General features: G+C 46.6%; 2 protein-coding genes across 2 annotated transcripts in view; one reads left to right on the forward strand and one right to left on the reverse strand.

Annotated features, from left to right (window-relative positions):
- The window catches only part of DNAAF2 (dynein axonemal assembly factor 2), a 22,034-nt gene extending 9,093 nt beyond the window's left edge, over positions 1–12,941 (forward strand). Inside the window, exons 3-4 of the mRNA XM_019519871.1 lie at positions 7,167–7,313; positions 10,450–12,941. Coding sequence (XP_019375416.1) covers positions 7,167–7,313; positions 10,450–11,025 — 723 coding nt within the window. The 3' untranslated portion in view covers positions 11,026–12,941. The remainder of the gene's footprint in view (positions 1–7,166; positions 7,314–10,449) is intronic.
- On the reverse strand, positions 12,845–14,732 carry MGAT2 (mannosyl (alpha-1,6-)-glycoprotein beta-1,2-N-acetylglucosaminyltransferase; the record flags this gene model as incomplete). The annotated part of the gene is made up of 1 exon (XM_019519872.1): positions 12,845–14,732. A coding segment is annotated over one exon (1,098 nt), but the record flags the coding sequence as incomplete, so codon positions are not given.

Below are 14,732 nucleotides of genomic sequence, written 5' to 3' on the forward strand. Positions count from 1 at the left end.
CCTGCATCCAATGATTTAGTGACCTGGTCGTAAAAGGCCACCAGGTTGGTCTGACAGGACCTGCCGCTGATGAACCCATGCTGGTTGCCCCTGAGCATGCCGTTCCCTGCTGGCCCCTCCTGGACGCGTGCCAGAATAATTTTCTCGAACAGCTTGCCCAGGATCGAGGTAAGGCTGACTGGCCTGTAGTTCCCCGGGTCCTCTTTTCTCCCCTTTTTGTAGATGGGAACCATGTTGGCCCTCTTCCAGTCCTCCGGCACCTCTCCAGAGCACCACGAGTGTTCATAAAGCCGTGCCAGGGGACTTGCAGTGACCCCAGCGAGTTCCTTCAGGACTCTAGGGTGAAGATCATCCGGGCCGGCTGACTAGCTGGAAATAGCTGGAGAAATAGCTGGAGTGGAAAACCTAACTAGAATCCCAGATTGAGAATGGACCTTACAGGTTATCTAGCCTTCAGGATTGTTGTTCCTCAGCTGTAGCAGGTAGATTCATAGATTGTAAGGCCAGAAGGAACCTTGGAAGATCATCGGGTCCACCCCCCTGCATCAAGGAGGAAAGACAACTGGGGCAGGTGACCCCAGCAAGATTACTGTCTAGTCTGTTGAAGATTTCCAGGGTAGGTGATTGCACCTCTGGAGGGAGCTTATTGCACGGTCTGGACACCCTGACTGTGAAGAAGTTTTTCATAATGTTGAGCCTGAATTGGTCTTCCAAGAGTTTGTGGCCATTACTCCTGGTTTTCCCCTCGAGTGCCCTAGTGAACAGTTGCTCACCGAGCCCTTGATGTACTCCCCTAGTGTAGTGGTAACCTGCTACCAGGTCCCCACCCAGCCTTCTTTTCCTCAGGCTGCAGAGTCCCAGGTCCCTCAGCCTTTCCTCATGGCTTGACATGTATGACTCTGATCATATGGGTGACTCTTTGGATTCTTTCAAGCTTGTCCACATCCTTGTTAAAGTGCAGTGCCCAGAACTGGACGCAATACTCCAGCTGTAGTCTCACCAGTGCTGAGCAGAGTGGAAGTATCGCCTCCTTGGTTTTGCTGGGGATGCATCGATTGATGCACGCCAGAGTATTATTTACCCTACCGGCTACAGCGTTGCACTGCCGGCTCATGTTCATACTGTGGTCTATTATTACCCCCAGGTCCCCTTCACTCATGGTGCTGGTCAGTTTGTGCCACCAAGCCTGTAGGTGTGTTGGGTGTTACTTGTCCCGAGTTGGGGCACTTTACAGTTCTCGATGTTGAACTTCATCAGGTTCCGATCCGCCCAACTTGCCAGCCTGTCTAGGTCCACCTGTATCTGTAGCCTATCTTCAGACGTGACCACGCTCCCCCCATAACGTGGTGTCATCCGCAAACTTGGCCAGTGAGCTCTTCACTCCCACATCCAAATCGTTAATAAAAATGTTGAAAAGTACTGGACCAAGCACCAACCCCTGCGGGACACGGGTGCCCACTTCTTGCCAGGATGACACAGATCGGACTCTCTGGGTCCTATCCTGCAGCCAGTTTTTCACCCACCTGACTGTCTTGATGTTAAGCTCACATTCCTTCAATTTTATCGTGAGGACATCATGGGCTACTAGATCAAAGGCCTTTTGGAAGTCAAGATGGCTCATCAAACCTCGCTTTGAGAACCTCCAAGAAAGGAGAGTCCTCAAGTTCATCCTAGAACTGAGTTGCAGAATGATACAAAATCAATTGGTTGTGTGGTCTGTAAATGTAAGTCCTTTTCTGATACTGGAATCAGAACTGAAGGGGGATGCAAACAATTTAGCCCCAGATTTGGCATACTTTTAACATCGTTATAGTCTGTTTGAGAGAGTCTTCTGGATTGTGACTAGGTGTTGGATTCGAAGCACACACGACCAAGAGCGCTGTTGCTAATGACACCAGTTCTGCAGAGAACAGCCTTCCTTTACCACCTCTTGTGTTGGCCTTGTTGGCTTTGCGGTTGCAGCAGTTAATTAACAGCCTTCTCTGAGATGTGCTGAGGTTGATGATGCACATCAACGTTTTTGAACAATCAGAGCTCTTTAAATTGGAATGGTTTCTGCTAACATCCATTTTAATTTAATCTTCATTCAGCCAAAGGAAAGGAAAATGAGTGGATAGCAAAAGGAGGATGAGACGTACATAAGGAAAATAAATTTAAATTTCAGGGTTCTAAGAGAGTGCCATAAATCTCAGCAAACATTATAACTGAGAAAATCTGCTATATGGGATCATTTTAATCACAATGCTGATACTTTTTTCTCCACTGTTGGTTGTCCCACACCTAAGCATACAAGCAATAACAACATCCTGACTTGCTGCTTTGCCCAGATTTGCATTCTCATAACATCCATGGGGATAAAAAAAGAGCCTCATATATATTTGCCATGAATGTAGCATTTGAATTAGTTGTTACCTCGGTTGAGCAGGCTGATGATGACAGTAATATGACTAAAAAAAAAATGGTGTGATTGTGTCTGTACAGTGCCTGACACAGTGGTGCTGATTTCATAGACATTAGGGCTGGAAGGGACCTTGGAAGATCATGGAGTCCAGCCCCCAAATTCATGATTCATGTCTGAGGCCCCTATTATGCACTACCCTAAGTAAAAAAAGAAAGTCTTAAAAGATGTTTTTCTTTGAGAGAAATACAGGGCATTGAGAGCATAGTGGCAAGGCAATATTAAACCTAGTTTCTAATTGTAGCAGGGCACCAAGGTGCCTGCTACTTGGAGAGCCAGGATAACCACCCAGGTGCAAGTTGCCAGGACAGCCAAAGGGAGCTAAGGACCCACACCTGCCTGGTCAGCTGGCCGGAAGGGACAGGGCCTGGCTTCTCTATAAATCACAGGCCAGAGGCCAGGAGGCAGTTCCCTGCTGGCAGCCAAAGGGGTAGGAACTCTGCCGGAGCAAGTGAAGAGACCAAAACGCACGAGCAGTTGGTACGGGTAATGGACGGAGCACCTTTCAATCGGTTGTAGCCGATTGGCAGAAATTTATGTTATAGCCTAGGGGCTTGAGTTTTGTGTTTGCTGTTTACTACCGGTGGCTTGGGAGAGACTATAAGGGGAAGGAGGAGGCCTCATAAGGGGACCCACGGCAGAGTGGGAACCCCAGCCCCAGACAAGGGGGCCATGATTCTATGAGCACCCGGTGAGGCATGGTTGTGAGACGCAGGCTGCGGAGAGCCCGATCGTCAAAGATAGTCTAAGACCGAACAACGCTGGGTACATCAGTGAGGCTTGGGGTGTGGTACAGGGGTGGTTGGAGCCACGCATAGGCCATAGGGCTGGGGTGCACAGAAACACCCATTAGCGAAGCAGGGCTAATGTACAGGAGGAAAACAGTGTCCAGGGAGACGAAGAGGCAGCCTCCCTATCATATACATTTGACAGCAAAGACATGGTGGGCGAGAATGAAGGGTGCTTCGTAGACAAACTGGACACAGTAAGGGACACCAGGGGAGAGCACTGCGACCCTAGGACCCGCCCCCCCTCCTGCTACACTAATGATTAGAAAAAAAACCAAACTGATTTACAAACAGAGCAGTCACATGGGCTGTACCATTGTTAAACAGGAAATAGAATAGAATTTATTTAACAGTCAGTGTTAGAGAGCCAGGGAACAAACATGAATTGTTGCTGTTTGTCCTGCCTGTACTACACTCATGGGTACAGAGTGTGAGGGCAGGGAGGGAGAGGGGTTATGACATACCTCTGAACAGCACAGGAAAGTATAAAAGTCTAAGACAGGACAGCACAGCACAAGAAACAAAATGGGTACATCTTATTTCCAATGTGGGGTGATGGGGAAGACGAAAAACCAGAAAACCTAGTTTTCCTTGTCCGTGATGCCAAAACAGTAAGTGTTTGTGTTCAAGATAAGTGGATGTTCTCCATCTGATTCTGTGATTTGGCAAGTCACATTAATGATCAGTCATGCTAATTGTTAGCATCCACGCACTTGACTTCTAGTGAGTTTTAATCAGTTCATCTGCAAGTAGCAGCCTGAACGAAATGCTACTTCCCATCATAAGAGGCTGTCTTCTGCAGAAGGATGTTCTGTAGTATAGAACAAGCTTTCTTTCCAACCAGTTCTTGATATTGCTGTGCTCCGTGTTCTGTAAATTTTATCTTTCTGCTTTTAAAAGATTTTCGTAAACATTCTCCCCCAGGCTTTGGAAGTTGCTCGTGAACTCTTAGCAAGATTGTTGAGTACCAGAATGTCCCTTATTGCGTTGTCTTGTAATTTAAGCTTTGAAGGGTGTGCCTGCACCTTTGTAGTCCCAAAGTAGCCACCTATCTAAGGTTCAGTTTCCAGAAGCAGCGGTCTGTACTGTTGGCATAAGGAGAGCTCCTGGTTTTAAGTTGCATTTCTAAAGTAACAGCCTTCTACATTCCCACCTGTGTTATCTTTATTTTAATACTGCCTTCTCATGTGCTAAACCCAGTGCAAGTACCCAGTGAGAGCTGGCCCCTTCCTCCAAAAGGTTTTTGGTCTAAATAGAGCAGACTGAGAGACAATGGGGAGAAAGGAAAATCATTAACGCCTACTAAGAACACAGAACAGGGGCGGCCAAGCTGCCGCACAAGTAGTACAGGCCACCTGTGTGTGTGACACATGGCAGATTGGAGAGGGGGCAGGCAGCACAGCGGGAGAGAGGGCAGGAAACAGAGCAGTAGAATGGGGAGGGAGCACAAGGCAGGGAGCAGAAAGCAGAGCAGCAGATCCAGCAAAGGAAGAAGGACATAGGAGTGGCATTAAGGGAGGATGTGGGGCTAATCTGTGGCACCCGTGCTGAAAAGGTTGGCCACCAGTGACAGAAGAACCTAAGCAGAAAGCAGGACATGGTGGCACCTTAGAAACTAACTCACTCAGAGGGCCTAAACCTGAGAAAGATTTGCTCAAGGTAATGTATGGAGCTCTGCTGACTTGCAGCCCAACCCCAAGTGGGGTCACCTTTCCTCTCCACTTGCTGTGCCCTCACATTTAAGTGTAGCAACCTTGTGCCAGTTACCTTGGAGGTGGAGGGGGAAAAACACCATGCCACCCTCTGCTCCCCCACCTCCCTCACTCATATGAAATCCTGGCTTTTGCTAGAAAAAGCCCTGTGCTCTCCCTTACTTGGAAATGCCAGTGTAACTGTGGAGGATTTTACTTGCACTACTGGCATTTTGTTTATATTTTTTTGAGGAATGACCCTTGCCGTTTTGATACGTAAAAAGGATGAACTTTCTCTTTCAATGCCACCTGTGTCCTCCCCAATCTATAATTTGCGGGCTCGTGGGAGTGAGCTTGTGCTGCACCCCATCTGTGGTCACCGTTTCCTATGACATTTGATAACAGCGAGCAGTTGGAGAGTAAAATTCACAAACTACCAATAAACAATTTTAGGTATCCCCAAGCAGAGTGCCATGAGGCCGTATAACCAAGACAGACCTGAAGGGGATTCTAAATGTAAGGTCACTGTTTGCTGGAGAGAAAAACAATGCAGATATCACAAGGAGCTGGAAACCCTTGAGTCCTAATCCTCCCTGTGCCCAACAACCTGCTGCCAAGTCTGCATCAGCATGTGGATGTCAATACCCAAGTCCTACCCAACATGCAACAAAAGTTCTCGTTACCGGTGGCAGGACTGCCAGCGTGGCCAAGCCCTCCCGTGTTCTTGTGTGACTGATTGCTCTGGAACCTCCCTTATGTGCTTCTGTCTTGCACGATGAACTCTGGTCTGGAAACAGATTTAGTCCCATACTTTGCAGATCAGCTGTTTATACATGAGGTCTGGATAGCAATGTCTCACCTTCCTGTGGTAAGCAGGAAACTCTTTAATTTCTCAATAAGGCCTTGTTTTAAAAGAGGAGGCTTTAATCTTTGAGGGCACTTTTACATGTGCTTTAAAGTTCAAGTGCCCTCGTTGCCATTCTTAAGGGCGGGGATGCTGACACGCAAGATGGAGGAGGCTGCTGGAGTGTGGCAATTGCCACGCTCCAGTAGACTCGATTAATCAAGTCTGCTCTGGCATGTTAGAAATTCAGTGCGTCAGAGCAGCCTCTGCACTTGTGTATAGGCGCCCTGAGAGCCCAGATGTGACACAGCTTCTGGATGTGAACTTCTAGAGGGCTGACAATATACAAAATCGCCTCACTGCTTCTCACTCCAACAGCATGTCACTGGTGGCTGGACTTAGGCATTCCAGCATTTACAGTGCAGCTAGAACAAAAAAGACTATAGGAATGAGGGACTTAAAAGGATTACTTAAAATCCTCCACTCTTTGCTTATTTAAAGGGAAAAGAGGGGATCAACATTTTTCCCATTATTTGTCAGTGAAGACAATTGCAAAATAGAAAAAGATACTAAAAAAATACAGAAAGTGTTTCTGGCTTTAAGGATCAGTAAGAGTCCCCTGGGCATACTTTTGGGACTGTTAATCATTAAAATCATTGAGCTCCTTGTCAAATATTACAGCAGGTTTAAGATGTAAAACTTCTCACCACATGCTCCACAGTGCACCTACACTGCATATTCAGAGCTTTAAAAGGTAACTTGAAGTTTGGTTTTGTTATGGTTCAGTGTAGGCTCTCTCTCCATTCCAGGTGACCAGTTTTTACTCTTACCTGGCTGATGATCCGAAACAAGCTCCTTGTATGGATCTGAAATAGATCTTGTCATGGATCTTTAAGTTTCCACTCTAGAATTCGGATGACTAAAATGAGCTAGAGTTACGAACAAAGTGTTAGCATTTTCCTAATGTAGATACTCAAGCAAATCCATTGATGCAGAACTTCTTTTCTTTCCCTTTCTTTTCAGTATTAAAGGACAAATAAGGGCAACTGAAAGATTTGTTATAAGTAGCTCAGGTGGGCACCTTAACTAAATGTATGGCCTGTGGAAAATACACAGCCCCTTCAGCCTTTCCCTTTCCTATGAAGTTGCCTGTATTTTGAAATGCAGATTTAAACTATTTCATATTTGTATCTTATCCTAGCTGAATGTCCAATGTAAAATGAATTAAATCAGAAGTGCAAAAGTTATTTTTTGTACTTGATGTGCAAGTATCTCTGCTGGGTGTTTGGAGTCAGCTTGCTGCTTTTGTTTGGAAGGTTTCTGGCTATAAAAACGCAGAAGCATAGTCCAACAAGGATGTAACTGATCCTCTTTCTTTTCTTTAGGAAAGGTTGTTTGTCAGTGAAGAAAACATAGATGAATTTCTGGGCAGCATCTTAAGCTCTTCATTTTCCAAACAGTCAGCACTAGAAAGCCAGCCCTTAATTGAAATACTTAATGTTACTGAGGACAACAGTCAAATCAGATTAAAGGTAAGGCTCTGTGTTGCAATACTGCCTCTGCCTATTGATTACGATGGGTGTTTAAAACCTCACTGAAATGGCTTTGTTCCTGCTGTATGTATGTAGATCCTCCTGAAAAGAGCCTAAGGGAAGAAATGTTTGTACATGTTAATGTTTTTTTGGAAACACTAATTGACCTTAAACTCCATTTCACTTAATTGAAGTGAAACTTCCTGTTTTGTTGATGAGAGACTTGATAAACGCTGCCCTCCTGACTCATAACCAAATGCATAACTCCCTCATTTGTGTGTTACACGTGATTATTTTTGTTCGTTCTCAGTATTCATGGCCTGTGAATAGGGGCTCAGCATGGGGCCAGGAAGCAGGATTTCTTGAGACCCAGTTCCAACACTGCTGCTCGCGTGTGCCAGGGCACTTACCTTCTTCATTCTCTCCGTCTGCACAGAATATGTAGTGCACTGCCTCTGAGGTTAAATATTGCATTTTACAGAAAGGAAAACCAGAGCACAGAGGCTAGGCAACTTCTCTGCAGTCATGCAGGAAATATGGCTGTGTCAGGAAGAGAATCCACCTCTCCCAGCATCTGACTTTCAGCTTTCACCAGAATATCACTATTCCCTTCTCTGCTGCCCAGCTACAGAGATTTAGTTCAGTTACTACATACAAGACATTTTAAAGTTACTTCCTTGATACTGGAAAAAGCATAAAGGGAAACATAAACATGCTTTCTTTGCTTTCTCCATTTAACTTTTTGCACAATAAGCTCACGCTTCCTTTCTCTAGCGGCCATTTCCTCTCTTGCGGGTATGCATTTTTCATAGTAACAAAGGAAAACAAAATGTTTTCATGATAGAAAAGCATAAGACAGTAAGTACAAAACTGGTAGGGCTTTAGAAGACAGTACTTGGACAGATGTAAAGCTTTTTATAACAGACTAAATTTCAAGCTGACTCTTCAGAGGCATGTCTACAGCCGCATACCTGGCCTTAGGTACGGCTTAGCTACTTATCAGAAAAGCAGGTCAGAAGTGGAATGTGGACTTTCAGACGAGGGTACAGAGCGTGGAGCTTGCCCTGGGGTCAGTGGCTCCACTCAAGATGTTCCTATCTGTTCTGGTTATTTATTCACTAGGCTGAGGTGGTCCACCTGTAATACAAAGGTTGTGGGGAGAGGTGGTTAGCCATGTTAGAAGTCATGCAGAAAGCAGGGAAGAGATACACCTTAGAGACTAAGTAAATCACAGATGTATTGGGTTTTGTCTGAAAGGTGCATCTCTACGATGCCTCCCACTAAGATTGGGCTGGCACGTCACATGAATATACATGTTTCTCAAGTAACAGCAAAAAAGCTGGATTGCACTGGTTTAGGGAATTGCTATGGCAATCCCTTGTCTTGCAGTTTAATCCAGTAATTTGATTTTGTATGTTACCACTTCCATGCAACTCTTGGTTTTCAGTAGGCTGCAGAACTTTATATTTCCATTGCATCAGGACACTGTGGACAGCTTCAGAGGAAAGGTGGAGCCTGAGTGTAGCTGGATAAGCTGATTTGGCTTTTGACATGCAGGAAAAGGCAGGCAGGAAGGTCTTAGGTTGAGCAGCAGGTGAAACTGCCACTCTCAGGAAACAGTAGCATAAGAGTGACATTGTAGCCATGATGATCCACAGATTAGGAGGCAAGGATGCCTTAAGGCCTTGCCACACTACACACAAAATGCAGTTAACCAGTCAGTCACATCTTAAATTGTGACCCAGCCACATGGCAAAACAGTGTTGTCATAAAACAAGGAATAAGCCACAAAGTTGCCCCACAAAAAAACCTGTGTAATAATTCTGCAGCTGTTCCCTATGATGCGATTAATTGAAGGTGTGGCCAGGTGCACCCCTGCAGCTGCAAGCCCTGTTGACTGATAGGACTCCTAGCCAGGTGAGCACATGGTGAGGCCCTGCAGCTGGGAGCCCGGATCAGGTGACAGGACTCCTAGCCATGGGAGCTTGCTACTTGCTGGTGTAGGAGGAACACATGCCTCATGATCCTGGGCTCCCCCTGCACCAACAATAAGATGTGATGGGATCAGTTGCTTGATCCCATAATCATATCTCCTGCCGTGCATGTGTGCAAGAAGTGCAACTGTGTGGATCATACATCTGATTCTGTTGTGCCTTTACCTGCATGTCTGATGGGGCTTAGGATGGTATCTTGAATTAGACCAACTACATAGTTGGGATAAAGTTAGATGAGCTTTTGAGATCTGAGGAATGTCTTGCATTTGAAAGCTTCTCTAACTCTATCCCAACTCTGTAGTTAGTCCAATAAAAGATCATCCTCTGGAAAAAAATGCTTTTTCTCCTTGCAGACAGGATGAGGGACTTTGGCGGGAGGGTTTTGGATGTAGGAGTAAAGAAGGCTGGATAGGTGGCAAGTATTTGAACTCCTAGTTCCAAGGGCTAGGCAAACTTTGCAGTGAGCTAATCTGCTGCAGTCACCTACAAGATGACTATTCACTGACAGTGGTCAAAAAACACCATAGATGGCTCTGCTACAGGAGTCAAGAGTATATGTATATAGAGGCTTGAAATCTGCTCATCTGGTTTCAGAGTTGGAGCTGGTTTCTAGATTAGTTCTGTGCTGACTTGGGAACACAATATTAGTTGAACGTTCTTTGTCTGATGGGTGCAGCAGCCTTCCTAATCAAAAATACTGGAAACATTTCTCCCCCCACACTGAAGTGTAGATTCTGCGGCCAGTTTGCAGTCCTAGGAAATGCAAAGCTGTCCACATAACATAACCCAAGGGCGATTGCCTGGCCTTTTTTGATAGACATTGTGACTGTTTAGCAGCTCCCCCACAGCGCATGCTCTCTCCAGAACAGGCAATAACCTTGGCAAGAGGCAAACCACCTCTGCACAATCCATCCCAACGTGTAAGCCTCAACCTTTTGATTCCTAGACTGAGAAACCGGCAGCACCATTCTGAGTCAGCTGTGTGCAAACAGGCATAACACAGCTTACATGTGTCATAGGACTAAGTGCCTTCTGAATCCTTCAGTCTGCCTCTGACAGCATTCGTGCATGTTCACTCAGCCTCAACTATTATGATACACAAAAACAATTAATCTGTTTTGGGTTTTTTTTTCTCTCAACAGCCACAGGCAGTTGATCATTCTGAATTCGGTGGAAAAGAACAAACTGTTAACAATACAGGGGAAGAGCCAGTTGAGAGAGGGAATGGAAACTGCCTTCAAACAAAGACAGAAACTAACCAGGCTGCAGCTGATGCTGTCACAAAAGGACACGCTACAGAAACAGATGCTGCTTCTGGACCTTTGCGGGCAGCAGCTGAAACAATGGCAAAAGCAGGTTGTAGTTCAAGCCATTATTTGCAACAGGACCCTGCTGAGACGAGTGTAGCGATTCCTGTGAAAGCGCAGAGACACAAACCAGAGCTGGCACTTACTTTGTCCACAGAGCAGTCCACTGCATCCTTAGACCATGCAAAACAGGAATCTCTTCCTTTGGAGAAAGAGACAAACATCAGAGAGAGAGAAGTAGTCACCGGTTCAGAACCAGGAGCTGAGAGCCAGCATAATCCAAACCACAGACCTGCTTCTCCAGTGATAAAAGAAATTAACACACAGGATGGGAGCATGCAAATCATTCGGGATCACACAACTCGCTGTGCAGTTGTTTTTCAGAACTCTGTGTTATATGAATTAGACTAATTTGTTTCAGTTAAGAGGTTTCCTGTTGCTTCTGTAACACCAGCGCCCCTGCACTGTACACCAAAAATTACCTTGCTCTGATATTAAGTGAGGTTCAGTCTGCTGTCAGTTTTTGGATTTGAGTGGTTTTAAACTTTACCTGTAATTGGTTTCTGTTCAGATGTAGAAATGTAAGCCAGACAAACAATCACTCTGGTTTACCATCCTTCCAGGCAGTTGAGCTCAGATCTTGAGTAGTTCAGTCATCTTTCTGACGTGTCATTTTGTATCTGTTAGTACATGCACTTCACTGCTGTAATGCCCGCCTTCATAATTTATCCAACCTACCATACTGTTGAAGTAAACAGCTCATAAGCCCTCATTTAGTTGGACTAACCTGCCAACAATTTTTAGTAATCAGTGGGATTTCCTCATTAGCTGGAGAAATTCACTTATTAATTAATTGGTCTCCTTACAAAATTGTTTATTGGGCTCAATCCTAAATTAGCATTTTCCATCAACCTGGACTATCAAATTACACCAATGGAACTATTAGTTGAAGAACTTGTTCCTTTGCCAGCTCCTACCAGATCCAGCATTTTCCACACAGTTTGCATTTATTCATGTAGTCCTTATCTTACTTACACTTAAGCATCAAGTTCTTCTGTCTGGTTTCTTTCTACCCGTCAAAGACAATTCCTCATGGTTGTAATGGCTGTACTGTTGGCTTGGAAGTCAGAGGAAGCACAGTTTAAACAGAGAGCATCTGGATTTTAATGATAAATTTTCAGTTCCCTTTTCTGGTGCTCTTAAAAGAGCTGCTGCTTTTACGAAGGGATCCTTTAGCAGTACAGGAAGAAAATATATTTTTGAACAAAAACAGGATCAAATTCATTTTACAAGACAAAGTGAGCAGGACCCAAGATGAGGTTGGTTACATTATTTTTGCTAACTACAAGCACGCCTTGTGGTTGCACGTAACTCCATGTAGAAGTACAGAAGCTCAGTGCTTGTGACAGCTTGGAAATCTGGCAGTTAAATTACCCAGCAGAAAAAGAATTTATTTTGGCAACACACTATTTTAGAAAGAAAAAGAGCCTAGAGAGGTGGTTTTAGAAAAATGTGGGGACATTGTTCCCTCTTCACTGAGCACATGTAAGCAATTTAGTTCTTTGCCATAAAGCAGGAGAGAGAGAGAAATTTTGTTCTCAGGTTTTTGTTTTGCTTTAAAAAAAATGCATCAGCTAAGTTTCAGCAAGCTGATAATCCTTTCAGACAGGGCCCTACAGTCGCTGACCTCCAGTTACCCTTATCAGAAAACTAAGCAATTTATTTAGGCTTACTGTAACATGCCCTTACAAACTCACTAGGACTTAGAAGCATTAAATGATCCTTAACTGACTCTGTTCCATTTGCTGTGCATGTTCTCCACTATATGATAATGTTCTTATGCAGTTCAGTGGAATCTGTTCCCCAAAGAAGCTTCTTCAACCAAACTATCAAGACTAGCTATGCTTGACTGCTAGAAGCCTTTGAAACAGATGTATCATTACCCTCAGAACAGTCTAATAAGTCAATGTTTCGATTTAACAAATGGCATTGTTTGGTATTGTTCACGGCTTTTGGTTCTAATTCAGTATATTTCCATTATACAGCAGTGTTTTTATTGTCCAATTTACACGGCTGACTAATTTGAAAGCCTAAGTATTTTGCATGTTTGTTCCGATGGAGGTGTACTGTCATGAGTTTGTTTCTCTATTTTATGTCAATTACCAAATGTCCTTAAATTTTTAATGAAGTTTAATGTACGCCATTTGAATGGCTAATGGTATTTGTTCAATTCTTTGTATAAGAAGAACAGAATTTATTTTGTCATAGCAAGAAAATACAACAATAAAACTCAACATTTCCCAGAATCAAGGACTGGCAGTTTTACCCCCCCCCCCAAAAAAGTGATTTTTATTTTGGCAGAACTAAAAAAAAGAAAAAAAAAAAATCTACAATGAACAAAACCAATAATTTTCTGTGTGTAATAATCAAATACACAGCAAATAAAACAGAACACCTTCGCAGGGACGAAGGTTCCAGGTCTCAAGCAAGCCTAAAAATGAGACGAGACTGTGGAATTTGGAGCAACTGTCCTGCTCTCTCTCCCTCTGAACATGGCAGCACTCAGGGTTTAAAGCAACACAGGACGGTCCCTTCGCAAACTGTCTAGGGATCAGCCCCGCTCAACTCTCACCCTTGCTGCTGCTGTACTGTAAAAGTGATAGGTCTGGTTCATTTTCAATGACTGTCTGCACGGGGCCAGGGAAGGACAAACCTGGCCCGAGTTAAGATGCGCACTGACAGCTGATTTTGTTTTCAGTAAACGCACAACAACAGTTGCTTTTCGCACCTGGGTGCGGGTTGCACACCAGGAGCGCAACCCAAGACTAGGTCCCGCCCTGCCTTGCCATGTCTCCCCACCTCCCTGTGACAAAGGACAGTTCTGGGGCACCTTTGCCACGGGCATTTATTCATTCTTAAAGCAGAAACCAGGTCATGAATGCGCTGACCCACTCCAGCGTCCGACCCGCTCAGGGGGAGGAGGAAGAGGGGAGAGGCAAGGGGGCCCCTGGCCTGACAGCTCACTGTAACTTGTGGTAGCTCTTGCAGAGCTCGTGGTCGCGGATGTCTCCCCAGCCGCCGTTCTTGACATGGGGGGCAACAGGGGCCAGCGGGTAGCGCTTGCTGATACTCATGGTGTCGGGGAAGAGGTGCTGCCGGTTGGCGTCCAGCAGGGCATCCACCTTGGCGACCAGGGCGCCGGGCCGGCAGGTCTGCTTGTGGTGCATGCCGCAGTCGTTGCCGGTGTGGAAGACGCGGGGCACCTCGGGCACCAGCACCTTCCAGAAGCGTGGCAGGCAGGCCACGGTCAGGTGCTGCAGCGTCCAGTCCCAGTTGTAGTCATCGTAGGTGCAGAAGGCGTCGGCGCAGGCCCGCAGCTGCTGGTAGGTGTCCCGCCCAAAGGCCATGCCCATGTTGTGCTCCGTGGAGCGCCATGTCTTCAGCTCCACCTTGTCGGCACGGCCCGCGAACGCCGCCGCCTCGCCCTCCCCCCCACCGCTGCGGTGCCGACCTGGAAGCCCGTAGCTGCCCAGCGCCAGCACCTGGCAGTCAGGGCAGTGGCGTTGCTGCAGGCCCTGCAGGTGGGCCAGCACGTGCAAGAAGTCGGGCGCCACATAGTGGTCCTCCTCCAAGAAGACGATGGGGCCAGGCAGGTCGCGCAGGGCGCGCACGCGGCCCCACAGGAAGTGCAGCTTCCACCACCAGTGGTGCTTGGCCTGGGCGAAGGGCGCCTCGCGGTAGTGGCCAAAGGCATCTGGGAAGGCGGCGTTGAGGCAGCCGGTGCGGCGAGCGGCAGCCACGCCCAGGTCGCGGGGGCAGTCGCGGGGGTCGCGGCCCGGGAACTCGCGGGGGTAGAGCTGCAGGCTGAAGGGGAAGAAGACCTGCAGCACGGCGCAGAAGTCCACAGCGCGCGCCAGCGCCTCCAGCTCAGCCGACCACACGTCGTGGCTCAGCACCAGCAGCGCGCGCTCCACGCCCCGTGCACGCCGCAGCGAGCTCAGCAGCAAGCGCAGGTGCTCGGCCCGTGCGTGCACCTGCACCACCAGCGCCACCTCGGCGCGCGGGAACCGGCCCGCGCCCAGCACGCGCTGCTCGAAGTTGCGCCGGTACACGAGCGC

Source organism: Gavialis gangeticus, unplaced genomic scaffold, assembly GCF_001723915.1.
Source record: "Gavialis gangeticus isolate Ggan-Ray unplaced genomic scaffold, GavGan_comp1, whole genome shotgun sequence".
In the NCBI taxonomy this organism is placed as follows: domain Eukaryota; kingdom Metazoa; phylum Chordata; order Crocodylia; family Gavialidae; genus Gavialis; species Gavialis gangeticus.